This window comes from Capricornis sumatraensis, chromosome 6 (assembly GCF_032405125.1).
Source record: "Capricornis sumatraensis isolate serow.1 chromosome 6, serow.2, whole genome shotgun sequence".
NCBI lineage: Eukaryota > Metazoa > Chordata > Mammalia > Artiodactyla > Bovidae > Capricornis > Capricornis sumatraensis.
Window position 1 is genome coordinate 88,069,645 of NC_091074.1, and position 25,743 is coordinate 88,095,387.

The following is a 25,743-nucleotide window of genomic DNA, read 5'->3' on the forward strand; positions in this document are numbered from 1 at the left end:
AGTGTGTGCAGCTAATTTCACTGTCTTATTTTAAGAAACTGCTACAGCCATACCAGCCTTCAACAACTACTACCTTGATCAATCAGCAGCCTATTATAAATATAGAGGGAAGACACTCTAAGAGCAAAAAGGTTATGACTCACGGAGGGCTTACATTTTTCAGCAATAAAGTATCTCTAATTAAAGTATGTACATTTTTTACACATATGTTATTGCACACTTCATAGACTAAAGCACAGTGTAAACACAACTTTTATATGCACTCGGAACCAAAAACTTCACTTGACTCACTCTATTGCGAAGTTTGTTTTATTGCAGTAGTATGAAATCAAACATGCAGCATCTCTGAGGACTCTCTGTACTTACACATATGAGCCATATCATATATCATAAATAATTAATTACTGATAATAGTTGTATAATGTAGTTATACAGTCCCACAGTTTGGCTATATCAAAATTAATTCAACCATTTTCTCACTGTTGGATATTTCAGGTGATTTCTTGAACTCTGATTTTATATACACACTGAAACATCGCCAAATAGTCTTTTTATAATATGATTTTTATTTCACTCAGGTTTCCGAGAGTAAAGTGTTAAATAAAACACCAAGTGCACTTTAAATCTTAATAACATTGCCAGATTCTTTTCTCCAAAGCTTATAATAATCATTACACCACCTACAGTGTATGAGAATACCCTATTTTCCATGCCTTCAACAGTACTGGATATTGTCATTCTCTAATTTCTGCCAAAGTAACTAATGAGAAATAACTTCATTGTTTTCATTAGTAATTCCTGACTTCTAATATATGTTTATTGGCTATTCGTATTTCTTCTTCTTTGAGCCATAAACTCCTAATCATTCTCTCTAAAATGGATAGATGACAGGACAGTCTTTCACTACTAATTTATACTGTGTCAACTCTAAACAGAGTCATTGGGTTACATAACCTCAGGGGACAGTATTCAAGGGCTGGCTCTCCCACTGGTGGGTGGCAGGGTGAGGAAAAGGACAATGTATGGTAGTCGTATGACTAGGTGAATTTTTAGTGATAGTGTTGGAGTAGAGGCTTCTAGAATGTGATGGGAAGAATCTACAGTCATGAGAACAGTTAAACATAAGTATCTATAGGTTTAAAAAAATTGTCTTGGTTTTTGCTGAGGTGCTTTGTTTTGTTTTAAGGAGTTATTTCATATGAGAAGGCAGTGAATATACTGGGTATATCTATCTTTGCACTAATACAGTGACTATCCTTACACATTTAACTTAGTTGATAAGCACAATATTTACAAAGGCTAGAATCCAGTATAGCAACTTTCTGAATTAAAAGATTTTGCTAGAAACAAATGCAAAGATCTCTCCTAGGTTTGGGGATGCTGTCAAATATTCCTTAAATGGGCTACATAGGAATAAGTTACCAAAATAAAATAAGGGCCTATGATCATGAAGGTAGGTTAATAAATACCAGCTTCCTGAACATAGTAAATGCTTGCTGAACATCTTACTTCAATTACCTATACCTCTAGAATAATGCAGTAATAAAAAACCAATAAACTAAAATAATTGTGAATTGTCTGGATCTTAATTTTAACAATGCTTTCAATGTGTCACTGTCAAATATTAAGGCAGCTGTTGATTTACCCTTATTTAGAAAAAGAAAAATCAAAGTGTTTTTTTCCTTTTTAAATCAAGCACAGATTTTGGAATCCTAAATTTCTTAAATTTAAAACAATTTAAGAACATCTTAAAAATCTTAAATTTTTTTTAGCTCCTATTGAGATAATTACATGGGTTTTTATAGGACCTGTACAAATAATGTTATATTGATATATTTACTCATAATTAGACTTGATTTACTAATGTTTTATTTGGGATTTTTCAAATTAATGTTTCTTAGTGCAAAGTTAATACTTTTCTTCTCTTATACTCTGTCAAGGTTTGATGCCCTATGGTTCAGTGGTGAAAAATCCACCTGCCAAGCAGGAGATGTAGGTTCAATCCCTGGAGAAGGAAATAGCAACCCACTGCAATATTCTTGCCTGGGAAATCCCATGGACAGAGGAGCCTGGCAGACTATAGTCCACGGGGTTGCAAAGAGTCAGACACGACTTAACAACAACAACAGTAGTACTAGCTTTATAAATTGGATAAATTATGCCTAATTACAGATATCATTTATTGAACACTTTTAACATCATTTTTACATACTTCTCATATAAATTTCATGCTAATTACATGATACTTCTTATCTCTATTTCAGAGTCAGTGAGAGTAAGTCCCACAGGTTCAAAACTTCCCTAAGGTCACCCAATCACTGAATGACAGCGCTTGCATTTCAAAGCAGGGACAATACTAATAACTAGTATAATACCCGACATCTTTTTGTCAACATTCTATAAGCAGTACTGGAATTAGGTGCTGCCTGAAAAATGGGGAAAGGAGGACAATCATATATGAGTAAAATCATAATCATTTTTAGAAACAATGCTTTGAAAAACAATTTCTTCCATAGTTATTCAATTTTCAATTTCTTGAATCTATATAGAAAGTTCAAATTTTATATAAAATCATATCTTTCTCATTTTTAGCATCTACTTTTAAGCAATTAAGAAAGCATTTCAGAAACAAGAGATGAAAGCTTACCCTGACTCTGAGCCAGATGGAGAATTTTTGCTGTGACATATCTGGCAGTATCTGATTCTGCAGATTCAGTATTGATCTTCTCCAGCTGAGCCAGGAGCCCCACGATTCTAGAGTTATTGGCGAGGCTAAAAAGAATATTACTTTAAATTAGGGCACATTCTACATCAATTGTGAATTCCATACTATGAAGATCAGTTGTTAGAAACAAGCCAAAATCCTACGCTGCTAAAAGCACAGAGCATTCACACATGCCACATATCCTTACTCTGTTTCAGAGCGTATGACAAACATTCCACTGATTTAAGTGAGAAACATTCTATTTCAAAAAACCACAAAGGTACATTCAACCCTGCCAAGCAATCTTCCGTCACATCCTGAAAGTTCACCTTTCCGGTTCCCCACCCCACCGCCCCCCCGCCACCCCCCGACCCCAACCAAGCAGGCTTTTTACATATTCTATGCTCTCCTCAGACTCTAACCATCCCTTCTACCAGACTCCATTTTTCAGTTAGCACCCAACTTCACAACTATTATTAAGTCAAAGAAGAAAACACTTATCTTCACACAACCAGCACCTTAAACCTCTCTGACTCTCTTCCCACATTCTTTCCTTATTCTCATTCATTATACATTTGTACATTTGACAGTACCATTCTAGATATTGTCAACAGTAAACGAAACAAACAAAAATTACTGCCCCTCAGAGTGAACATTCTAATGAGACAAAGTAAATACACAAATAACTATATAAATAGTATTAAGGTGATGGGAAGCACTATGGAGAAAAGCGGGTTGTGGGGATAAAAGGGGCAAGGAGGCAGATGGCTGCAATTTTGGAAAGCATAGTCAGGAAAAACCTCAAGAGGGCACCATTTAGGGAAAGGCCTGAAAGGAGTAAGATAATGAGCGGTGCAGATACCCACAGAAAGAGCTGTCACAATCATCAAATCACCAAGGCAGGACCATGCCTGCTGTGTTCAATTAAGAACAGCAGCAGACTTAGAGTTGGGGGTGATGCAGAAGACAGCACCATCATTCAGAGTCTTGTAGGCCCCTGTACAGATGTTGACTGTTTTCAACTAAATGAGATGGGAAGTTTTTGAGAAGAGTGATGTGCTCTGACTTGCTTTTCAAAGGCTTTCTTTCACTGGTATGTTGAGATACAAAGAACCATTCCTCCACCGCATTTCTAGTGTATTTGCTCCTTCCACTTCCTCTGATTCATCATTTCGCTCTCCCGTGCAACTGCAACATACCTATCGGCACACAACACGATCTAGGAGCTCCCACCAATTAGCACCCCACTTCTCAGCTACTCCTTGAAGATGTCTGCATTTGCCCTCCCACATACTGCTCACTTGTTCAAAGTTTAGTTTCTAACACTGTGAGGTCTCCCCAAAACCTCCTGCAGTCACAGCTTTTCTTTTCATACTCACTGCTGTCCAAGTCAGCTCCTCTGTCTACACTTTCCTCTTTGGGCTTTAAAGGCTCCACACACACCTGATTTTCATCCTACAGCCACTTCTAGATCTCTTCTCATGGCTCCTCCTCCCACAAAACTCTAGATGCTAAAGACTCCCCCAGAGCTCTATACTCAGCCCTCTTCTCCTCACTCTCCCTACTCTACTGCCCCAAGCAACCTCATGCAACCCCACAGCTGCAAAATCAATACACCGCCCAGCTCCTACATTTACTTCCAGCCTCAACCTACTCCTCTTCAATTGTAACTTTCCCAAACTCATATAAACCATCAGTTGCTCAAGACAAAAATCCAGATTCCCTTTCCCACACTCAACTCATTATCAGCTCTATCTCTAAACATTCTCAAATCCATCCACTTCTCCCCATATATAATCATTATCTGGAAAACAAAGATCTACTATCATGACCTTGACAGCCTCCCCTACTTAAAAAATGTCACGATAAAATTAGTGGTGACATTAATAAAAATAATTTTTAGAAACTGTGTAATAAAGTGTGTCAATATTCAGATATCTGCATAATTTATATGCAGAGTACATCATGCAAAATGCCAGGCTAGATGAATCACAAGTTTCAATGAAGACTACTGGGAGAAATATCAACAGCCTCAGATGTGCAGATGATACCATTCTAACGGCAAAAAGTGAAGAGGAACTGAAGAGTATCCTGATGAGAGCGAAAGAAGAGAGTGAAAAAGCTAGCTTGAAACTCAACATTCAAAAACCTAAGATCATGGCATCCAGTTCCATTCAATTCAGTTCAGTTCAGTCACTCAGTCATATCCGACTCTTTGTGACCCCATGAATCACAGCACGCCAGGCCTCCCTGTCCATCACCATCTCCCGGAGTTCACTCAGACTTACGTCCATTGAGTCAATGATGCCATCCAGCCATCTCATCCTCTGTCGTCCCCTTCTCCTCCTGCCCCCAATCCCTCCCAGCATTAGAGTCTTTTCCTTCAGACTGATCTCCTTCAGAAAGGACTGGTTGGATCTCCTTGCAGTCCAAGGGACTCTTACTTCATGGCAAATAGAAGGGGAAAAAGTAGAAGTGGTGACAGATTTTACTGGGTTCCAAAATCACTGTAGATGGTGACTGCAGCCATGAAATTAAAAGATGCTTGCTCGTGCAAGGAAAGCTATGACAAAACTAGATAGCATATTAAATAGCAAAGATATCACTTTGCCAACAAAGGTCAAAGCTTCTCATGTACTGACGTGAAAGTTGGACCATTAAGAAGGCTGCGCACTGAAGAACTGATGCCTTCAAATTATGGCGCTGGAGAAGGCTCTTGAGAGTCCCTTACTGCAAGGAGATCAAATCAATTAATCCTAAAGGAAATCAACCCTGAATAGTCATTGGAAAGACTGATACTGAAGCTGAAGCTCCAACACTTTGGCCACCTGATATGAAGAGCCAACTCACTGGAAAAGACCCTGATCCTGGGAAAGACAAAGGCAAAAGGAGAAGAGAGCAGCAGAGGATGTCCACTGACCACTGACTCAATGTACATGAGTTTGAGCAAACTCCGGAAGACAGTGAAGGACAGGAAAGCCTGGCATGCTGCAGTCCACGGGGTCGCAGAGTCGGACATGACTGAGCACAACAACATATATAATATGTATACTGACATATATGACACACTGAACTCAGAAGCAGACAAGAGAATCCAGCTGTCTTCTGATAAGCCAGACATTAAAGAAATGTGCAAAAATTGAATAAAACATTCCACTTTCTGGATTTCCCTGGAAATCCAGTAGTTAAAGACACCAGGATTCCAAGCCTGGGACAAGGATTCAATCCTTAGTAGGGAAACTAAGATCCCACAGACTGTGTAGCATGACCAAAAAATTAAAATTAAAAAAACTGAAAAAAAATAGTATTTAAATGCCATCTTCTAACAATTTTGACAACTTATTTTAGTAAAAATATTATTACATACAATAATAATGATGTTATAATGTAATTGGATTATTTTAATGAAATAATTTCTCAATTTTAATTTATCATATGGTAGTATTACTATATTACATATAATTATATTGATATATCATAAATGGCAATATCGATATTATATATACAATATGGTAAATATCAATACATCAAGTAACCTACATCAACAAAAGCTTTTTGGAGTCTCCATTAATTTAAGAGCACAAGGGGGTTCTTAGCCAAAGTTTGAGAACTCTTGTTCCAAACTTCTCTTGTACATTTTGTGCTCTGATCTAGTCTGAACACTAGAGAGGAAATACATCTTTAAAAACAATTCTGTCAACGTATGGCAAAACCAATACAGTATTGTAAAGTAAAATAAAGCAAAAATAAAAATTAAAAAAAAAAATTCTGTAACTTAGATGTAAGGGAAATTTGCATTATGGAAATCAGAATTCTGAAATTTAATAATTAGGGGATTTTTTTGTTTGTTTTCTCCAATAATATTTCTCTTTAAGGTCATCTGTTAGCATTTTTCAGTAGATAAAACATCTATTAAAAATATCCAAAAACATATGAAACACACTGATCATATCTTCTGTTCCATTTCAAAGTGAGAGGTTTTTTTTCAGTAACTCTTACATTTTTAAATTAAGTTACACTGCTACCAAAATAAAACAGCTTGCAATTAAGTGATTCTAAGAATCATTACAAATTACAGATGTATGCATGAATTTTTTGAAGGAAGGCAAACAAATGGAAATTAAGAACAACGTAATAAGCAAGCTGATTTTCCTATTTTTTACTTTTTTCACTGAGAAAATAAAAACTGAACAAAATATTCCAAGCCACCTCCAACTCAGCTCTAAAAATGTTAAGACTGTTGACACTAATGTTGAGAGAACTGTAGGGTGAACACTAGAGGGCAGTTCTACCTATTGAATGATTTTTTGTTTTGGTTTAATAGGACTCTTTGTGACCCCACGGACTGTAGCCCACCAGGCTCTTCTGTCCACAGGATTTTCCAGGCAAGAGTACTCGATTGAGTTGCCATTTCCTTCTCCAGGGAATCTTCCTGACCCAGGGATTGAATCTGCTTCTCCTTCTTGGCAGGCAGATTCTTTACCACTGAGTCAATGATTTTTAGACTTTGGCAAATCCAAGCGTAAAGGAGAAAAAACAAATTAAAAAGCTATACAGCTATTCAATGAACAATTTAAGCTACAATTTTTCAGCAAAGCAGAAAATCGTTAAATAAAAAGACTCAGATAAGAATTTATCTTCTCTCCCTTGGCCTATTTTTAGGTGAATCAAAATGAGACCAAAACCAACCTTGGGAGGTTACATTTATAACTGATAACGTTAATTACTTGAATAGTTAGAACATTAGGGAATTGAAAATACGACTGATGTGGAGTATATCAAGTCAAGTTAACTTTCCAATGTATATTTTAAAGACACTATCACAAATATTTGTTTCACTGCAGTGGTCTCCAACTGCTTTTGATACTCTGAGTTTACACACAGTCTTACAGCTATTTTCTTAAAAATATAAATTTTTTATATGTTACAAAAATCTCAATGGTATATACATATTGTCCTGCAACAAATAATTTCCCAAGCAAGTGCAAGGGCTAAAGAAACTATCTTCACATTGCAAATAAATTTTATTACATTCTCATAATAAAATGTAAATTGCATACAGGTAACAAACATGTCTTCATAAATAAGCTATAAACATCTGACAGCAAACAATTCATTAAAATATACCAAAGTTTTAAACTTAATCAGTAGTCTTATAAATAAGACTTAATTTCAAACAATATGGTATTATTTCCAAAATATGCATATTATCTTTCAGAAATGGTTGTTCCTCATTTCTAACTCTTTAATTTTTATTTATTTTTACTACTTTTGCTTTAATCACGTTTTTATTGTTTCCAAATACTGAACACAAAACTTTATTTTTCTTTTTTGTTGAGCAAAGGACAATGAAAAATGGAAATTTCACTATCATTCCTTTGTAGAAATAGTTAAATAGTTAAGTATGTAAGTTTAGAAAACGATATTCTTCTAACTGGAAGAGAACAATAACTATTTCTCTAACTACTTCTTATATAATAATTAAATGCAGTAAGGCACAGGCATTAAGCTAGACATCCTGACCAACAGAACGACACTGAGTATAACAGATCTACACTTGTACAAACAACTGACTTGATACAGGTACAAAGGAAACTCAGTGGAGAAAGGATATTCTTTCTAAAAATGGTGCTGAACAATCAGATATCCAAATGCCAAAAAAAAATGTGCTATCCACACCTCACACCATATAAAAATTAACCCAAATAGGAGCACAGACCTAAATGTAAAATCTAAAACAATAAAAAACTGGAAGAAACATAAGAGAAAATATTGATAATATGGGTTATGCAAATATTTCTTAGATATAACTCTAAAAGCAAATAAAAGAACAAATAAACAAATGAAAATCACCTAAATTTAAAACTTGTGATCTTAGAAGATACTACATAGGAACATCCCTGGTGGTCCAGCAGTTAACAACCCACCTTGCAATGCAGGAGACTCAGGATTGAACCCTGGACCAGGAACTAAGAACCCACATGCCTTGGAGCAACTGAGCCCCGCGTCACAACTAGAGAGTCATGTGACACAACGTGACACAGGAAAGATCCTGCATATGATGCAACCAAGACCTGATGCAGCCAAACAAATAAACAAGTATTAGAGAGAGAAAGATTGAGAGAGAGAGACGACCACCCACAGAATGGGAGAAAATGTGAAGGAAAAAAAGTGCAACTGAAAGAAAATGCTTGCAATTCAAGTATCTGATAAACAACTTGAATCCATAATATTAAAAAAAAAAAAAAAACCTAAAACTCAATTACTAAAACACTAAAATTTCAAAAATTGGAAGATTTGGAAAGAGACTTCACCAAATAAGATATGCTAAAAGATAACGCACCAAATAACTCATCAATTGATGTTCAATATCATCAGCCATTAGGGAAATGCAAATTAAAATCACAATGACATATCAATATACGCCTACTAAAATGGCTACAATTTTAAAAGAATGATCGTAAGAATTTAAAAAGAATGACCAAATTAAAAGACGCTTACTCCTTGGAAGAAAAGTTATGACCAACTAGATAGCATATTGAGAAGCAGAGATATTACTTTGTCAACAAAGGTCCGTCTAGTCAAGGCTATGGTTTTTCCAGTGGTCATGTATGGATGTGAGAGTTGGACTGTGAGGAAAGCTGAGCGCCAAAGAATTATGCTTTTGAACTGTGGTGTTGGAGAAGACTCTTGAGAGTCCCTTGGACTGCAAGGAGATCCAACCAGTCCATTCTGAAGGAGATCAGCCCTGGGATTTCTTTGGAAGGAATGATGCTAAAGCTGAAGCTCCAGTACTTTGGCCACCTCATGCGAAGAGGAAAAGACTCTGATGCTGGGAGGGATTGGGGGCAGGAGGAAAAGGGGACAACAGAGGATGAGATGGCTGGATGGCATCACCGACTCAATGAATGTGAGTCTGAGTGAACTCCGGGAGTTGGTGATGGACAGGGAGGCCTGGCGTGCTGCGATTCATGGGGTCACAAAGAGTCGGACACGACTGAGGGACTGAACTGAACTGAACTGAACAAGTGTTGGTGAGAATACAGAAGAACTAGACTTTTCATACACTGTTGGAGAGACTATAGGATGGTATTAATGTCTTTGTAAAACAGATCATTGTTAAGTTTCCTAAAAAGAAACACAGACCTACCATATGCTTCAGCCATTCCATTTCTAGGTAGTTAATGAACATGATAAATACATTCATTATTTTCACTGAGATAATGATTTAACCATTATACATAAACCAAAGTTATTAAACTATGTTTAGCTTCTTATAAGATGATTATATCTCAACGCTAAGTCGCTTCAGTCATGTCCGACTCTCTGCAACCCCACAGACGGCAGCCCACCAGGCTCCCACGTCCCTGGGATTCTCCAGGCAAGAACACTGGAGTAGGTTGCCATTTCCTTCTCCAATGCATGAAAGTGAAAAGTGAAAGAGAAGTCGCTCAATAAAGCTGTTTAAAAATTCATAGGTAACACGTACTGTTGGTGTAGTAGATAAGGCAGGAACTAAACAAGAGTGATTGGAGAGTGTGAAATGAGATGCAGATTGCATTTATAGGCTATTTAAAACTTTTGGCTTTTGAAGAAATCAGATAAATTGAGTAGTAACAGAACTGTACTGTACTGTGCTTGAGCTACCAGGGAAGCCCAGTAACAGAGCAGTGCAGTCTAAATATGAGAAAGCCCAGATTGGTTTAAATGATATGGAATGGAGGAATTAAAGATTCAACAGAGAAAAATACTAATGATTAAAAGACCAAGAAAAAAGACACATCCTTTGTAGCAAAAAGTAACAGGAGGATAAGCAAAGGATAGAATCAAATAAAGGGGAGCAAGCAAATTTTGTGCAAGAAATATGAGGACAATAAATTGTATTATCTCTAAGATTAGGTCGACTGCTAAGAATATGTACATATACATCTGACAATTTCAAATGCTTGGAAAGTATAAAACAGTCATTCCAAAATTTAGAATCAGAGTAGTTAAGATTGCTGGGCTCAGTTCAGGCTGATTATCAATAATCATTTTAGTAATATCTTCTAAGTTAATTCATCCTCCAGTATCATTCAGCCACTTAGTAAAGGTCTATTCAGGAAAAAGACTTTGTCAGGTATGTGTGATGAAAAAATACAAAGTGAGGTGAAAGCATTTCAGGTATTTGCAAGACTGGAATGATAAACTGGATCCTACACCGCTAAGAGAGGGGCTTTGTCAACTGATAGCTCAGTTCACAAAGAATCCACCTGCCATGCAGGAGATCCTGGTTTGATTCCTGGGTTGGGAAGATCCCCTGGAGAAGGGAACGGCTACTAACTTGAGTATTCTGGCCTGGAGAATTCCATGGACTGTATAGTCCATGGAGTTGCAAAGAATTGGACACAACTGAGCGACTTTCACTTCACAAGAGAGGAAGCGATGATGAGTCAATAGATCAGAGCTATGGATAAGGCAGAACTCTTGCAGTACAGACACTTGAACAAGAAAGCTGGAAAGATAAAACTCTATGGATCTCAAAATTTAACACTTCACTATATACTGGTTAAACCACTATACTGCATTTGTTCAGGTGTTCTCATCAGGTTATAAGCCTCATGTAGAAAGAGAATAGGGCTCATTTTACTTCTTCAGAACGTGCTCAACACTCATTTTCTGCAAAGCACTGCATTAAGTGTTATGTTTCTTTCTACTCTCCCAGATTCAGCACTGAGTTAGGTACATAAACATGTTTAATAGATACTTCATAGTTGAGAAAAAAATCTAAAAGGGGCAAAAAATAAACAAAAAAGAGCATCCATAGAAGCATTTAAAGATAGAAAATATATAATAAATTTTCTATGGAAACTGATGTGCTTTGATCAAGTCTTACATAAGGAAAAAACTCAGTAGCCATACAATATACAAAATGTTATGTTCTAGTAAAATTCTATTTATGTACACTGAAATTTGAATTTCATATGTTCACATTTTTATTTTTATTCCCAACCATTTAGAGATGTAAGAACCACTCAGGGCACACAAAAACAAGCAGTAGGTCAGATTCGGCCCATGTGTCAAGTTTGCTGACTCCTGCTTTAAATGAAAAGTTAAACAGTAATAAACATTAACAAAATAACATAAATATATGATGCTGCATTTAAACAAATATATTTTAAGGTAAAAAGTTTCATACAATCACTTCACGTATGATGTCTATAATTTATACTTACTGGTATTTAAAATTACAATACCTTTTCTCTGGTATCACTTTTAACTTGCTCATCTTGAATTACTTCATTTCACCATTGCAGATAATCTAAAAAGAAAAAAATACTGATATTACACACAATTTTGTTTTCTATATATTAGATGTCATAAAAGTCATACAACTGATAGTTTTTATTATAGGCAACACAAGATAAGACTAGAAACCACAGGAGAATGTTTGAGTTTTACATGCTTCTGGCAGGTCACTTCAAAGTACAAGGTGTGCCTATTAAACCACTTAAAATCAGTCAGTATAAGGTTATCAAAAATCCAAGTGCTATAAAAGTGTAAAAACATAATTTATTCTATAGAGCCAAGATTTCTTTTGAGACAATTCAAATTAGCCTTCCTGTTCTAATACTACACCTTAAAATATTCAAACCAATCCTATGATTAGTGTATTGTCCACCATTCACACAGCAGTCAAATACTGGTAAATATGTATTATTTCTGTATGAAAACATTTTAATTAACAACAAATTGTTTAGATAGAGCAAAATCTTCTCAAAAATCTCTCTCATTTAATATATTTACACATATTTTCCTTCAACCAACAGAGGTTTCATCTTTGGAATGTACATATTATATATTTTAAAACCTTACATCTTTTTTAATATAAGGGATCTAAACCAGGAGTTGGTTACACAGATGTTGCAAGGCTGGCAAGCTATAGAGGAAGCCTAGGGAGGCTCAAGATGAACAACTGCAGAAGTAGTTACCACCCTGGGTTTGGAGGGCAAGAGGGAAAAGATTTAAAACCCTAAATCTCTATTCACAATTTTTATAATTTTTCAGATTTATTTTACAACTATTCACCCAAAAAAAGACCCGGATATCTTTTAATTTTACGTATCGATGCTTATTACTGAAGCAGGAATTTTGTGGCATTTTTAAACAAGAAGTTTAAAAACTATTGTCAATTCAACAAGTTACATCCCTATGCAATGTTTAGTAATGCTATATTAAAAGGAAAACAAACATGGCCCAGAAAAAAGAGACTTCAAATTGTATAATATAATAGATTTAGAAGACATAGATATTCTGGGTGATTTACTACAGTAACAAAGAACTTCTCCTTTAACTAAACATGATGGCTTTTTTTCCCTTTTTTAAACTCAATTATAATAGAGGAAACATATTTAGGATTATCTACAAAAATTACATAGGCTGTTTTTAAAGTAGATAAGAAATTTTTAAATGCTAACTACTCCTTCTTTTAACTGACTTTTTTAATGCCCACAAAGTCAAAAGTAACTTTTTCTGATTTCCAAATTAATTGAGTCATTATACATCCAAAGGTGGGAGGAATCTTACATGTTTTCAAAAGCACCGTTGTTGCCATAAACAGAATTAAGCTACTTGGTTAAGTAGTATGATTTTCTCTAAAACTACCTTAACAGCAAGCCCATCTCACAAGCTGAAGGGCCTTGTCTCGCCTGTCTGGGATGCCCAGGGTAAAGGGAGCAATAATGCTGACACAGGCAAGCATAATGAAGCAGGATGAGGATCTCACAGGGTTCCGGACACCAGCCATCACCTCCAGCTCTGCTCAGAGGGCTGCTGTGAGAGACAGACTGTTAAAGAGGTTGCAGAACATGAAGCCAAACCATATGTCTAAGCTTACAGAGAGCATTCGGTTGATGGCACTGGATGGGCTTCCCTGAGGACACGGAAGGATGTTGTTTGGGGGTTAAACTCTGTTTACCGATCCTCTGAATTCTGATGCTCCCCTGAATATTGAAGCTGCAGAACAAAACATCATTTGTGGGCCAAGGAGGACTTGGGCAATAAAGTTGAAGACTACATGAAGAATTATGACAGATGACAGGAGGAGAAGGCTGCAAGCCCACAGACTATGTTGTAAGTTTGTCTCCAACTTAAATCAAAAGGAAGCCCTCCTCCCCAGTCGTCAAGCTTTCTCTTTGTTCCTCTGGGTCATCCAAGTCTGTGACCATGTTATCCTGAGGAAGAACCTCTTCACAACTGCTCATTGTAGATGGAGTGTTCTACATATATACAGTAAAAAAAAAAAAAAAGTCTGAAGTTCCAAAGAGTTACCTCCTTAACCTTAACATATTTCCTTTTCTGAAACTGTACTAAATACACTGCTGCTGAAATTCCTGAAAAGTCGTAATGAACTCAGAATTGAGGCTACAGCTTGCTTCTCACCCTCTTCCCAAACAAAATTAGTTCCCTGCACAAATGACACTAATGACATGCTTAGCACAGCTCATAGATCGGTGATAAGAAATCTATTACAAATCGTGATCCAATGTAAATTCTCAGCCCTTTCCTAGATGTCTTGAAGCTTCCAAGAATGCACAGTCATTCACTATAAATCTATACTGAAAAGGGTATTTTATTTAATGTAAGTATATCTGGAACAGATTTGTAATTTGTACATTTAATGCTTCAATCATTTTTTTCTATTCTCAGTTAGTTTGTATTTTCTTTGTATAGGGCCAACAGAAGGATGTTAAGTCAAGCAACTATTGAAGAGAAAAACAAAAAGAAACATGAAAGAAGGGAAAAAAGTGTACTTCACTAAGCAAATATGTCCTTTACAGCCACTTTTTCTTGCTGAATCCTGAGGCCAGAGTGCTTCAGAGAAAAGGAAAAGTCTTCTTTTTGCTGTGAAAGTTTGTGTTCATTACAGTATGGTGTAATAGAAAGAGCAGGAACCTAGAAGCAGAAATGTTGCGTCTCACGAAGTCTGTGGTTTTGTCAAACAACTGTGACAAAGCAAGACGCTGAGACCTTATGCAAGAGAGGCTGTAAAGTCCAAGATCAAGGTGCAGGCAGTTACGGTGTCTGGTGAGAACTTGGTATGTGGTTCATAGACCCCCATCTTCTCACTGTACTGTGGCATGGGGGAAGGGCCAGGGGAGATCTCTTGGGTGTCTCTTCCTCCATGAGAAGATGGGGGGGTCCCGTGTTCCCTCTCAGTTTCTCCCAACAGTTACATGACATTTCATGCTAACTCTAGCACAGTGTCAAAGCCAGGAATCTGACATTCATACAACATGTGTTTCTAATTCTATGTCATTTTATTACACGTGTAATTTATATAAACTACCACATTTTGCTATATTTTTAAAATATTAGAAAACATGGATTTCTATTACTTGAATAACTTTAAAAAGATAATGAAAATCACTGTAATCTCAAAATTCATTCATTTAACATTAATGGCTACACAGCTTCAACTGTATATGGCCAAAGAAAGTACTTCCAAGGAGATCATTTAATATAACTGATCACGCCTTCTTATAAATACTTTATTATATAGCTGTAGTTTGTTTTCTGCCTACTCACTGCCATTCTTTCTTAAATCTCCTTTACTAGAATGCCCTAGGGCTCAGTCCTTGGCCTTTTCAAATCCACTCTCTTCGCTGCTGATCTCATCCAGTCTCATGACTACTCAACATCTCCACTTGGCTCTCTAATAATATCACAAACTTAACATATCCAAAACTAATCTCCTGACTTTCCTTTCCCTTTCCTCAAATGTATTTAAGAGACAATTCTCACTCTGTAATTCTTCAGTCCAAAACCTCAGTGTCCTTCTTGACTCCTGTTTTATATCCCACATCCAACCCCTCAGGAATTCCTGACAATTCTACTCTCAAAATATATCCAATCACTTCTCCACATCTATCAATACTATCATGGTGGGCCACTGTCCCTGTTCGTCCCCCTTCTATGTATGGCACCTACAGTCTATTTTCAACACAACACCTTGACTGATCCTTTTAAAAGCCTGGAGAAAAGAGGGGGGGAAAATGCAGATAAATCTTGTCATCACTCTGCTCAAAGCCCAGTGGGTGCTGCCCACATATTTAAATGACATTAGGGGTCCTCAAGGAATGCCCCAGCCCTTCTCTCTGTAACTTGCCTACAACTCCTCTTCCTCACATTGCTCTGGATGCACTGGCTGGGCCTCCATGCTTTCCACCAGCATGCCAGGCTCACTCTCACCTTACTGTCTTTGCCCAAGCTGTTTATTTTGCCTGAAATGTTCTGCCAGATAGCCCAATGACTAACCAACTCCCAAATTTCCTTTGCTCAAGAATCACCTTTTCAAAAAACACAATCACCTTTTCAATAAAGCCTATCCCAACCATCTTATTTAATACTGTAAAACAGCTCCAGACACCAGCATACCCATCACCCCTTACCTCAATCTACTTTTCTCTTTTCCCAGAGCACTTACAGCCTTCTATGACAGGATGATTCAAAAGCAACAGAACACTTTGAAAACTGTACTCAATAACTGATTACATATATATGAACAGGTGTCAAAACAAATTCGTAAAGGAATAGTTTATTTTCCTATACTTACAAATCTCCACCATATGCCCCCATCACATCACATACATCAATCCCGAAATCTAATTCATCCCAGACCCTCAACAGCTTATCACTACTGGTAGCTACAAAAGCAGCCAAAATAAGTTCTTTTATTTCCTCAAGGTTTTGAGGAAAAGAGGCAGAAACCCAAGGTTCTTGATATAAACACAGTTTAATACCTAATATCTTGGTGCAACTCTTTTTAATCACCTTGTAAACTAGGCAATTTAACTATGTGTACTATTTATTATTTATTTCTCTCCATTGAACTAAAGTTCAAAAAGAGCAGAAATCTTTGTTTTGCTCACCATCCCCCAAGTACCTCGTACAGTGCCAGTAGGTGGTAAATAGATTTCTGAATGAACAAACAAATGCTTTAAGGACTTGTTTTGAGACAACTTTACTATACAAATGAGCAAGAAGTCTTCATTTTTAAAAACTCAATAATATGGTGGATATGGTATAGTGGCACACAGTATATACATTAACTTCTCTCTAGCATGCCTTCCTGTACTACAGGAATGTAGTACAGGAAAGCTTAAAAAAAAAAAAAGGGTTTCTACTGCAGTTAGGTTCCAGATGTTTTTATACCCGCCAAACTCAATTTCACTGTTTATGAAATTTGTTAGACTGAAAGTCACACAAATGCCACCTGACCCCGCAGTGAAGTACCAACTTAGACGTGCTTTGTTCTACAGCAGTGTATACGGAGATTCCAAAGCCTTGTCCAGGGTTTCTCAAAGTGGGGTCCACAAGTTGTTGCTAGAATTCTTTGAGAGTTCAAAATGGAACACAAGGGGTTCTTTTTTCCTTCTCTTTTACTTTTGTGCACCAAGGAGTGACAGCTAATTAATGATTTCATTTCATGTCATCTGTGTGTGCTAGTACACAGAAGGACCATGTATATTTGGCTAGAGTTGGCTGTGATAACTGGAGATTGCATGGCACATGGAAAAGGTAATGGGCTAATGAATATCAGCCCCTTCCTCAAATTACCTCCCCTAAACACTCCTTATGCACTATCAACTGCCTCACAGGAGCAAAGGTTCTACAACTGTAGAACTTGGAGGGAAACTGGAGGGAAAAAAAACTGAAGGGAAATTTTAATATTAATGAAAAAAGCTGTATACCCAGATGCACCCATTCCTAACACTTTGCTATTGGGATGAAAATTCCAAACTGTGAACTGAATAAATTATAAGGGACTTACATTGTGAAATGTTTGGACTTTTCGTGACTTTCTCATTTAGTTGTTTAGTATGTCCTTATGTTTTAGACATTAACATTTGTAATTTACATATATGCCTGATAATCCAATGTGGCAAGTTTTGAGGATGGGGTATGAAAGGAGGGTCAGTGGACAATTCTGGTAAGATTAGCAATGAAGAATTGTATCCTCCAAGTCATTTCACTAAATTAGTGCAACAAGAGACACACATAAAAAAACACATTCTTGTACTGAAAACTACTTATCAATAGATTTATACAACGGAATATAGTATTCCATTCTGTGCGGGAAATGTTTCAAGTGCAGTAATGGCTCTGCTGCTGCTGCTAAGTCACTTCAGTCGTGTCTGACTCTGTGCGACCCCATAGACGGCAGCCCACCAGGCTCCCCCGTCCCTGGGATTCTCCAGGCAAGAACACCAGAGTGGGTTGCCATTTCCTTCTCCAATGCATGAAAGTGAAAAGTTAAAGTGAAGTCACTCAGTCACGTCCTACTCGTAGCGACCCCATGGACTGCAGCCTACCAGGCTCCTCTGTCCATGGATTTTCCAGGCAAGAGTACTGGAGTGGGCTGCCAATGGCTCTAGCAACATTCAAAACATACAGCTGCAAATTATAGTAGTTGGACACATTAAAGGTACTAATGGGACCTCCAAACAAACACAATAAAGCTTTGGGTTAAAAAAAAATTACATACAATGAAAAGGCTAAGGTAGCAAGTGATACAGCAGCAGAGTTTCACTGATTAGCAAAAGGAAAGTCACCCCAATTGCTGAGAACCCAGTATGTCCAGAATGTAACGTTATGCCAAATGAAATACTTTACATGAGATGTAGTAAGAGAAAATGTTAAAGTTCTACAGTATAATAACAGTAAGTCAATATATCGACATGTCATGTGATATTAAAGACTCACGTGATAAATAGAAAACAGGTTTTCCTGTCCAGACTGAATGATGAAATCAAGAAAACATTTTTTGTGTGTGGGACTTCCCTGGTGGTCCAGTGGTTAAAACTGTCTTTCAACACAGGAGACTCAAGTTCAATCCCTGGTTGGGGAACTAAGATCACATATGCCACAGGGCAACTAAGCCTATGTGCTCTGGAGCCCACCTACACAGTTAGAGAGAAGCCTGTGAGGTACAACTGAGAGCCCACATGGCACAAAGACCCGATGCAGCCAAATTAATATTTTTTTTTGCCACAGAATGCTGCCCAAAGCCAGAAAAAGACAGGATAGCTGATGTTTTATCTTCCTGTCTAGAAACAAAAGGTCCATCTTGGAAAAACTTTGTTGGCACCTGTGCTGAAAATGTTCCAATAGCTGGCTCCATGTGAGGATGTGCTACTCTTGTTTAAAAAAACCTGACTTTTTAACACAGTGTTTTCTTCACAGAGAAGAGTTAGTAAATCAAAAGCTCTGAGGGATGAAATGAAAACGTTCTCTTAAGACATCCAGGGGCTTGGCGGATGAAGAGTTCTCGAGCGTGTGTCAGAGCTGAGTGGTGAATTGCAGGGGTACTTTCACAAACACAGTAGGCCAGATTCCGCTGAGCACTCAGGAAGAAGAATGGCTACTGCAACTAGCCAACTTAGCAAACATTTGTTACCATACGAAACAAATCAACCACTATTCTCTGCAAGACCTAGAGAAAGCATTTTGACTTCAAGTAATAAGATTCTTGGGCTTCCCTGGCAGCTCAGTCAGTAAAGAATCCACCCGCAACGGAGGAGACCTGGGTTCGATCCCTGGGTTGTTAAGATCCCCTGAAGGAGGGTATGGCAGCCCACTCCTGTATTCTTGCCTGGAGAGTCCCCATGGACAAAGGAGCCTGGCAGGCTACAGTCCATGGGGTCACACTGGGTCGGACACAACTGAGCAACTAAGCACACAATTTAAGATTCTTGGGGAAAAAATTCAAATGACAAAAGGATATCAGAAGATGCTCTTATTGCTGCTTTGGACTTGAGAGTGAAAAGGGGTATCAACAAATTTCAAATCTTGCTGACCTAGAGGAATAAAATTAGAAAATAAAACTGAACAGTATTTTTTCTTTCTTTTCAAATAAATATAAGATGAAATGAGAGGCCCTTTCTCTGAATCATCTGCTTATTCTGAGAACTTGACTGAGGAGGAAGAATTTTTGTGCACTGCAGTGTGACTATAAACTCAAGATGAGACTTACCTGCTCTGTCCCTGCTATTGCTGCTAAGTCACTTCAGTCGTGTCTGACTGTGCGACCCCATGGACAGCAGCCCACCAAGCTCCCCCATCCCTGGGATTCTCCAGGCAAGAACACTGGAGAGGGTTGCCATTTCCTTCTCCAATGCATGAAAGTGAAAAGTGAAAGTGAAGTCGCTCAGTCGTATCGGACTCTTAGCAACCCCATGGATTGCAGCCTACCAGGCTCTTCCATCCATAGGATTTTCCAGGCAAGAGTACTGGAGTGGGGTGCCACTGCCTTCTCTGTGCTCTGTCCCTAAAAAGAGCTAAATTTCTATCAAAGAGTAGTGTCTTGCAAATAATAGAAGGGTAATGAACATTTTGCTGCTGGTTTTCAATTTCTTATGTGTATATGGAATTTTCTACTTAACAAGCATCAAGAGCAAGGAGGAAATCATCTCATGTTGGTTGAAAATGAAATGTGAATAGTTATTTCAAGTTCAACAAAAGAAAACAAAAACAAGTTTCATATGAAAGAGATAAACCACTATTTTTAGTTTTTAAAACTAGTAACTTTATTGTATAAAACTTTTTCATAAAATATGAAGTAATCAATATACACACACACACACACACACACACACACATATATATATATATATATAAAATCATTTATAACTCTTGGACCTATATTTGAACCTCATTATGCCAGTCAGGGCAAAACAAGTTTCTCAAAATTCTGATATAAATTGTTAACAGGCTACATTTTTAATATTACTTTGGCTTATGGTTTTTACTAGCTTTGCTATTTGCACTGTCAATTTTCATGCTTGTAATGAAAACTAGTTAAAATCAATTTACACTGGTACTGGCAAAAAGACAAAGAGACCAATGGAACAAAACTGAAAGTCTAGAAATAAACATATACACCTATGGCCAACTGATTATTGACAAGGGTGCCAAGTCCACTCCATGATGGAAAAAAAAAAAAGCACTCTCTTCTATTGCTGGGACAAATGGATTTTCACAGGCAAAAGTATGAAGTGGAATTCCTACTCACACCAGAAACAAAAATGAATCAACATTCATCACAATGAATCAACAACATGAATATAAGCAGCTAAAACTCTTAGAAGAAAACATAGGAGTGAATCTGTATGACACAGAATTTGGCAACAGATTCTCAGTTACAGCAACAGAAGCACAAGAAACAAAAGAAAAAGAAAGACAAATTGAACTTCAAATTTTAAAACTTCTGTGCCTCAAATGCCATCATAAAGAAAGTGAAAAGATAACATAAAGAATGAGAGAAAATATCTGCAAATTATATATCTGATAAGGGCTTACTATCCGGAATATGTACAGAACACCTACAACTCAACAACAAAAACACGGTCCACTGAGCAACTGAACTGAACTGAAAGGACCTGAATGAACATTTTCCCAAAGAAGATATTTATTGTTGTTGTTGTTCAGTCACTCAGTCATGTCCGACTCTTTGCAAACCCCTGGAATGCAGCGCGCCAGGCTTCCCTGTCCTTCACCATTTCCCAGAATTTACTCAAACTCATGTCCACTGAGTAGGTGATGCTATCCAACCATCTCATCCCCTGTCATCCCTTCTCCTCCTACCTTCAATCTTTCCCAGCATCAGGGTCTTTTCCAATGAGTCAGTTTTTCGCATCAGGTAGCCAAAGTATTGGAGTTTCAGCTCCAGCATCAGTCCTTCCAAATGAATATTCAAGACTGATTTCCTTTAGGATTGACTAATTTGATCTCCTTGCAGTCCAAGGGACTCTCAAGAGTCTTCTCCAACACCACAGTTTGAAAGCATCAATTCTTTGGTGCTCAGCCTTCTTTATGGTCCAACTCTCACATCCGTACATGACTACTGGAAAAACTACAGCTTTGACTATACGGACCTTTGTCGGCAAAGTGATGTCTCTGCTTTTTAGGTTTGTCTAAAAAGCAAACCTGTCTGTCTATGTTTGTCATAGCTTTTCTTACAAGCATCTTTTAATTTCACAGTTGCAGTCACTGTCTGCATTGATTTTGGAGCCCAAGAATATAAAGTCTGTCACTGCTTTTAATTTTTTCCCTATCTATTTGCCATGAAGTGATAGGACCAGATGCCATGATCTCAGATTTTTGAATGCTGAGTTTTAAGCCAGCTTTTTCACTTTCCTCTTTCACCTTCAAGAGGCTCTTTAGTTCCTCTTCGTTTTCTGCCATTAGTTATTAGGGAAATGCAAATCAAAATCACAGTATTACCTCACACTAGGATGGCTATAATAAAGAAAAAAAAACAGTAAATAAGTATTCTCAAGAATGTGGATAAGTTGAAACCCTCCTAAATCACTCGTGGGAATGGAGCAACCACTATGAAAAACAGTTGGGCAGGTCCTCAAAAAGCTAAATACAGAATTATCATATGACCCAGCAATTCTACTCCTAGGTATATACCCACAAGAATTGAAAACATAGAATCAGATAATCATATATCAATGTACATGGCAGCATTGTTCACAACACCCAAAGGTAGAAACCTAAGTATCTACCAAAAGATAAATGGACAAATAAAACATGGTATATACACACAATGGAATGGTATTTAGCCATTAAAAGGCATAAAGGTCTAACACATGATGCAATATGAATGAACCTCAAAAACATTATGCTAAGTGAAACAAGTCAGAAACAAACAATATTGCAAGCTTCCATTTATATAAAATATCTATAAATGCAAGTTCATAAATATATAAAGTATATTAGGTTACCAGGGGCTGGGGGCGAAAGTGAACAGAGAGTTACTGCTTAATAGTTACAGAGTATCTGTAACAGAGTGATGACAAATTTTGGAAATAGATAGTAGTGACTGTTGTATAACATCATGAAAGTAGTTGATGCTACTGAATTTTAAGCTTAAAAATAGTTAAAATGGTAAATTTTATGTTAAACCACAATATTCAACCACATAAAAAGATTTTTTTAATGAGCTTACAATATTTTTTAAACTGCCAAGCCTAGTTTTAAAAAATTAAATCCTATTTCAGCTAAAGCCAGCAATTTAACAGAAATTATTATCTTCACCATATGAGTTTTTAAAAATCACAGAAAGGAAACAGATTAGCTGCAGAATGGTAAGCTAAGTTTAACTACCTGTTTATTTTTCAAGTAAGATTGATTAAAGTCTTTTTTATTTGCTTTAAATAAAGAAAAATAAAACTCTTATACAAGCCATATACCATAAGCCAGACTTTAGTAATATAGAGTAAAAAGGTGTAAAACTCCTAGGCCTACTTTGAATAAAGTAAAAAGAAAAAATACAGTGGGAAATTTAGAAAAAGAAGTCTCTTTTCCTATCTGCATTACTAACTCATGTAAGAGTTTATATCATTTGGAGGGTTAGAGATTTATACAAAAGAATAGACTAGACAGCCAAAATAAATAGATGCATAAATCATTCTCTATCAAAAAAGCATTAACAATCATTCCTGGAGCACTGTATCAAAAGGCCTAAAATTTGAAGGGCTGCTCTGACAGCTTTGAGCCTCACAGGGCCCCAGATGCCTAAGAAAAGCTCTCCCAGTCTTGCCATAGCCAATGGGCAAGGCTCCTCACCCAGCTAGGTCCACTATCAGTTAAACCAGCTGCATGCCTCTCAGCCCTCAATCTAAAACTAGTTTCAGTTCCCTGCTAGCCCTCAGAATTATTCAAACAAACTAATCACATTCACTCTACTCCCAAGTACCATTCCCCTAGGTTGTGAGTATATATGACTAAGAAACTGCTGTCAGTCTCAGCTGACCAGGGTCAGGTAGCAGCTACCTTGCACAGTTTAGGACAGGTGATCCCTCCTTCACCAATGAAGTGAAGGGAGGTGAACAGGAGATAGTCAATTACTGTTATCTAAACTTTCTTTTTACACTAATATCACAGCTATAACCTGAGACCCGAAAATCAGTTCATGGATACTCCAGGGTATAAAAATTGGGAAAAGTTAGTCCAGACTCTTGTAGGCAGCGCTGGTCCAGGCCAGAATAGGTCCAGTGTGGTTCTGGAGCTGGTTAAGTATTAGCAGACGATTCCTGACTACCAGGGCCTCCAGACGACATTTTTCCAATTTTAAGACAGCAATAAAGATCTAGAGGCAATTTCACAATTAGACCAGAGGCCTCTTACTCAAAAAGACAATCATTTCCTGAGTTTCTCAGTTGTGTGTAGAACTCAGGTTTTGGAGGTTTGCTCCTTGAGTTTCTTTCTTTAAATGTCTAAACAATTCTATAAAGCACTTAATACCTGTGCCAAGGTATTGAGTTATTGCCCCTCCTGTCCAAAGTCACCCGTTTTGCCTTACTGAAAACAGATTAATGCACTTAAAATACTAATTTCTTTACCACCTGCCAAGATATTAAGCTTTGTCAAGAGAGCACTGAAAAGACTCTGCAGGGGTAAAGGATTCTGTTCCTGGTTCCGGCATGCCTACTTGGCTGCAGTAGGCTTGGCTTCTCCAAGACCCACTCCGACAAGTACAGCTTCTCCAGCACCAGTCTCCTGCAGCAAGTGCAGATTCTCCAACAGGAGGTGATGCAATTTTGCAGTAGAGTGCCTCTGACAAGCCACCTCCCCAGGAACAGCTTTCCCTGGCACCCAAGAAGGCACATACCCAGCAAATTCTTCTAGCACCACAAATTAGCTACTTGAACAACATCTAGACTTCAGTCACCCATAGGGCTGGTAACTGCTCTTTGTATCAGCTAGTCCTGTATTCTCTGTTATCTTGACTTCTTACTGGTAAATCCTTCCCTGCTCCTATCCCTGTTATAGTCAATACTTCTTTTTTTTAACTTTTTATTGGAATATAGTTGATTTTCAATGTTGTGTTAATTTCTGCTGTACAAGAAAGTAAATCAGTTAGACATATACCCCCTTTTTCAGATTCTTTTCCCACATAGGTCATTACAGGATATTGAGTCGAGGTCTCTGTGCTATACAGTAGGTCCTTATTAGTTATCCATTTTATATATGTGCATGCGTACTAAGTTGCTTCAGTCATGTCTGACTGTAGCCCACCAGGCTCCTCTGTCCATGGGATGCTCCAGGCAAGAATACTGGAGTGGGTTGCCATGCCCTCCTCCAGGGCATCATCTCAACCCAGGGATCGAACCTGCATCTCTTACGTCTCCTTTATTGGAAGGTGGGTTCTTTAGCACTAGCATCACCTGGGAAGCCCATTTTATGTATAATAGTGCATATACGTCAATCTCAATCTCCCAGTTGATCCCTCCTCCTCTTTCCCCCCTGGTCACCATAAGTTTGTCTTCTACATCTGTGACTCTATTTCTGTTCTATAAATAAGTTCACTTGTACCCTTTTTAGATTCCACATATAAGCAGTATCATACGATATTTGTATTTGTCTGATTTACTTAGCATGATAATCTCTGGGCTCATCCGTGTAGCTCCAAGTGGTATTCCATTCTTTGTTACAGCTGAGTAATATTCCATTGTATATATGTATATATGAACCACATCTTCTTTATCCAACTCTCTATTGATGGACATTTAGGTTGCTTCCATGTTCTGGCTATTGTAAACAGAGTTGCACAGAACACTGGGACATATATATCATTTCGGAAGATGGTTTTCTATGGATAGATGCCCAGGAGTGATCATATGATAGTTCTATTTTTAGTTTTTTAAGGAACCTCCATACTGTTCTTCATAGTGGTTGTACCGATACAGGAAGGTTCCCTTTTCTCCACACCCACTCCAGCATTTATTATCTGTAGATTTTTTGATAATGGCCATTCTGACTAGTGTGAGGTAATACTTCAATATAGTTTTGGTATGCAGTTCTCTGATAATTAGTGATGTTGAGCATCTTTTCATGTGCTTTTTGGCCATCTGTTATGTCTTCATCAGAGAAATGTCTATTTAGATCTTCTGCTCACTTTTTGATAAGAGTTGCTTGGCTTTAGGACATGGAGCTGCATGAGCTGTTTGCATATTTCGGATTAATCCCTTGTCAGTCACTTCATTTGCAAC

At 37.5% G+C, this 25,743-nt stretch overlaps 1 protein-coding gene and 1 pseudogene across 1 annotated transcript in view; one reads left to right on the plus strand and one right to left on the minus strand.

Moving 5' to 3' along the window:
- Window positions 1-25,743, minus strand: part of AGTPBP1 (ATP/GTP binding carboxypeptidase 1) — a 191,434-nt gene that overhangs the window by 148,741 nt on the left and 16,950 nt on the right. The window contains 1 exon segment of the mRNA XM_068974119.1: window positions 2,648-2,772. Coding sequence (XP_068830220.1) covers window positions 2,648-2,772 — 125 coding nt within the window.
- Window positions 13,426-13,781, plus strand: LOC138080841 (NEDD8-conjugating enzyme UBE2F pseudogene; annotated as a pseudogene).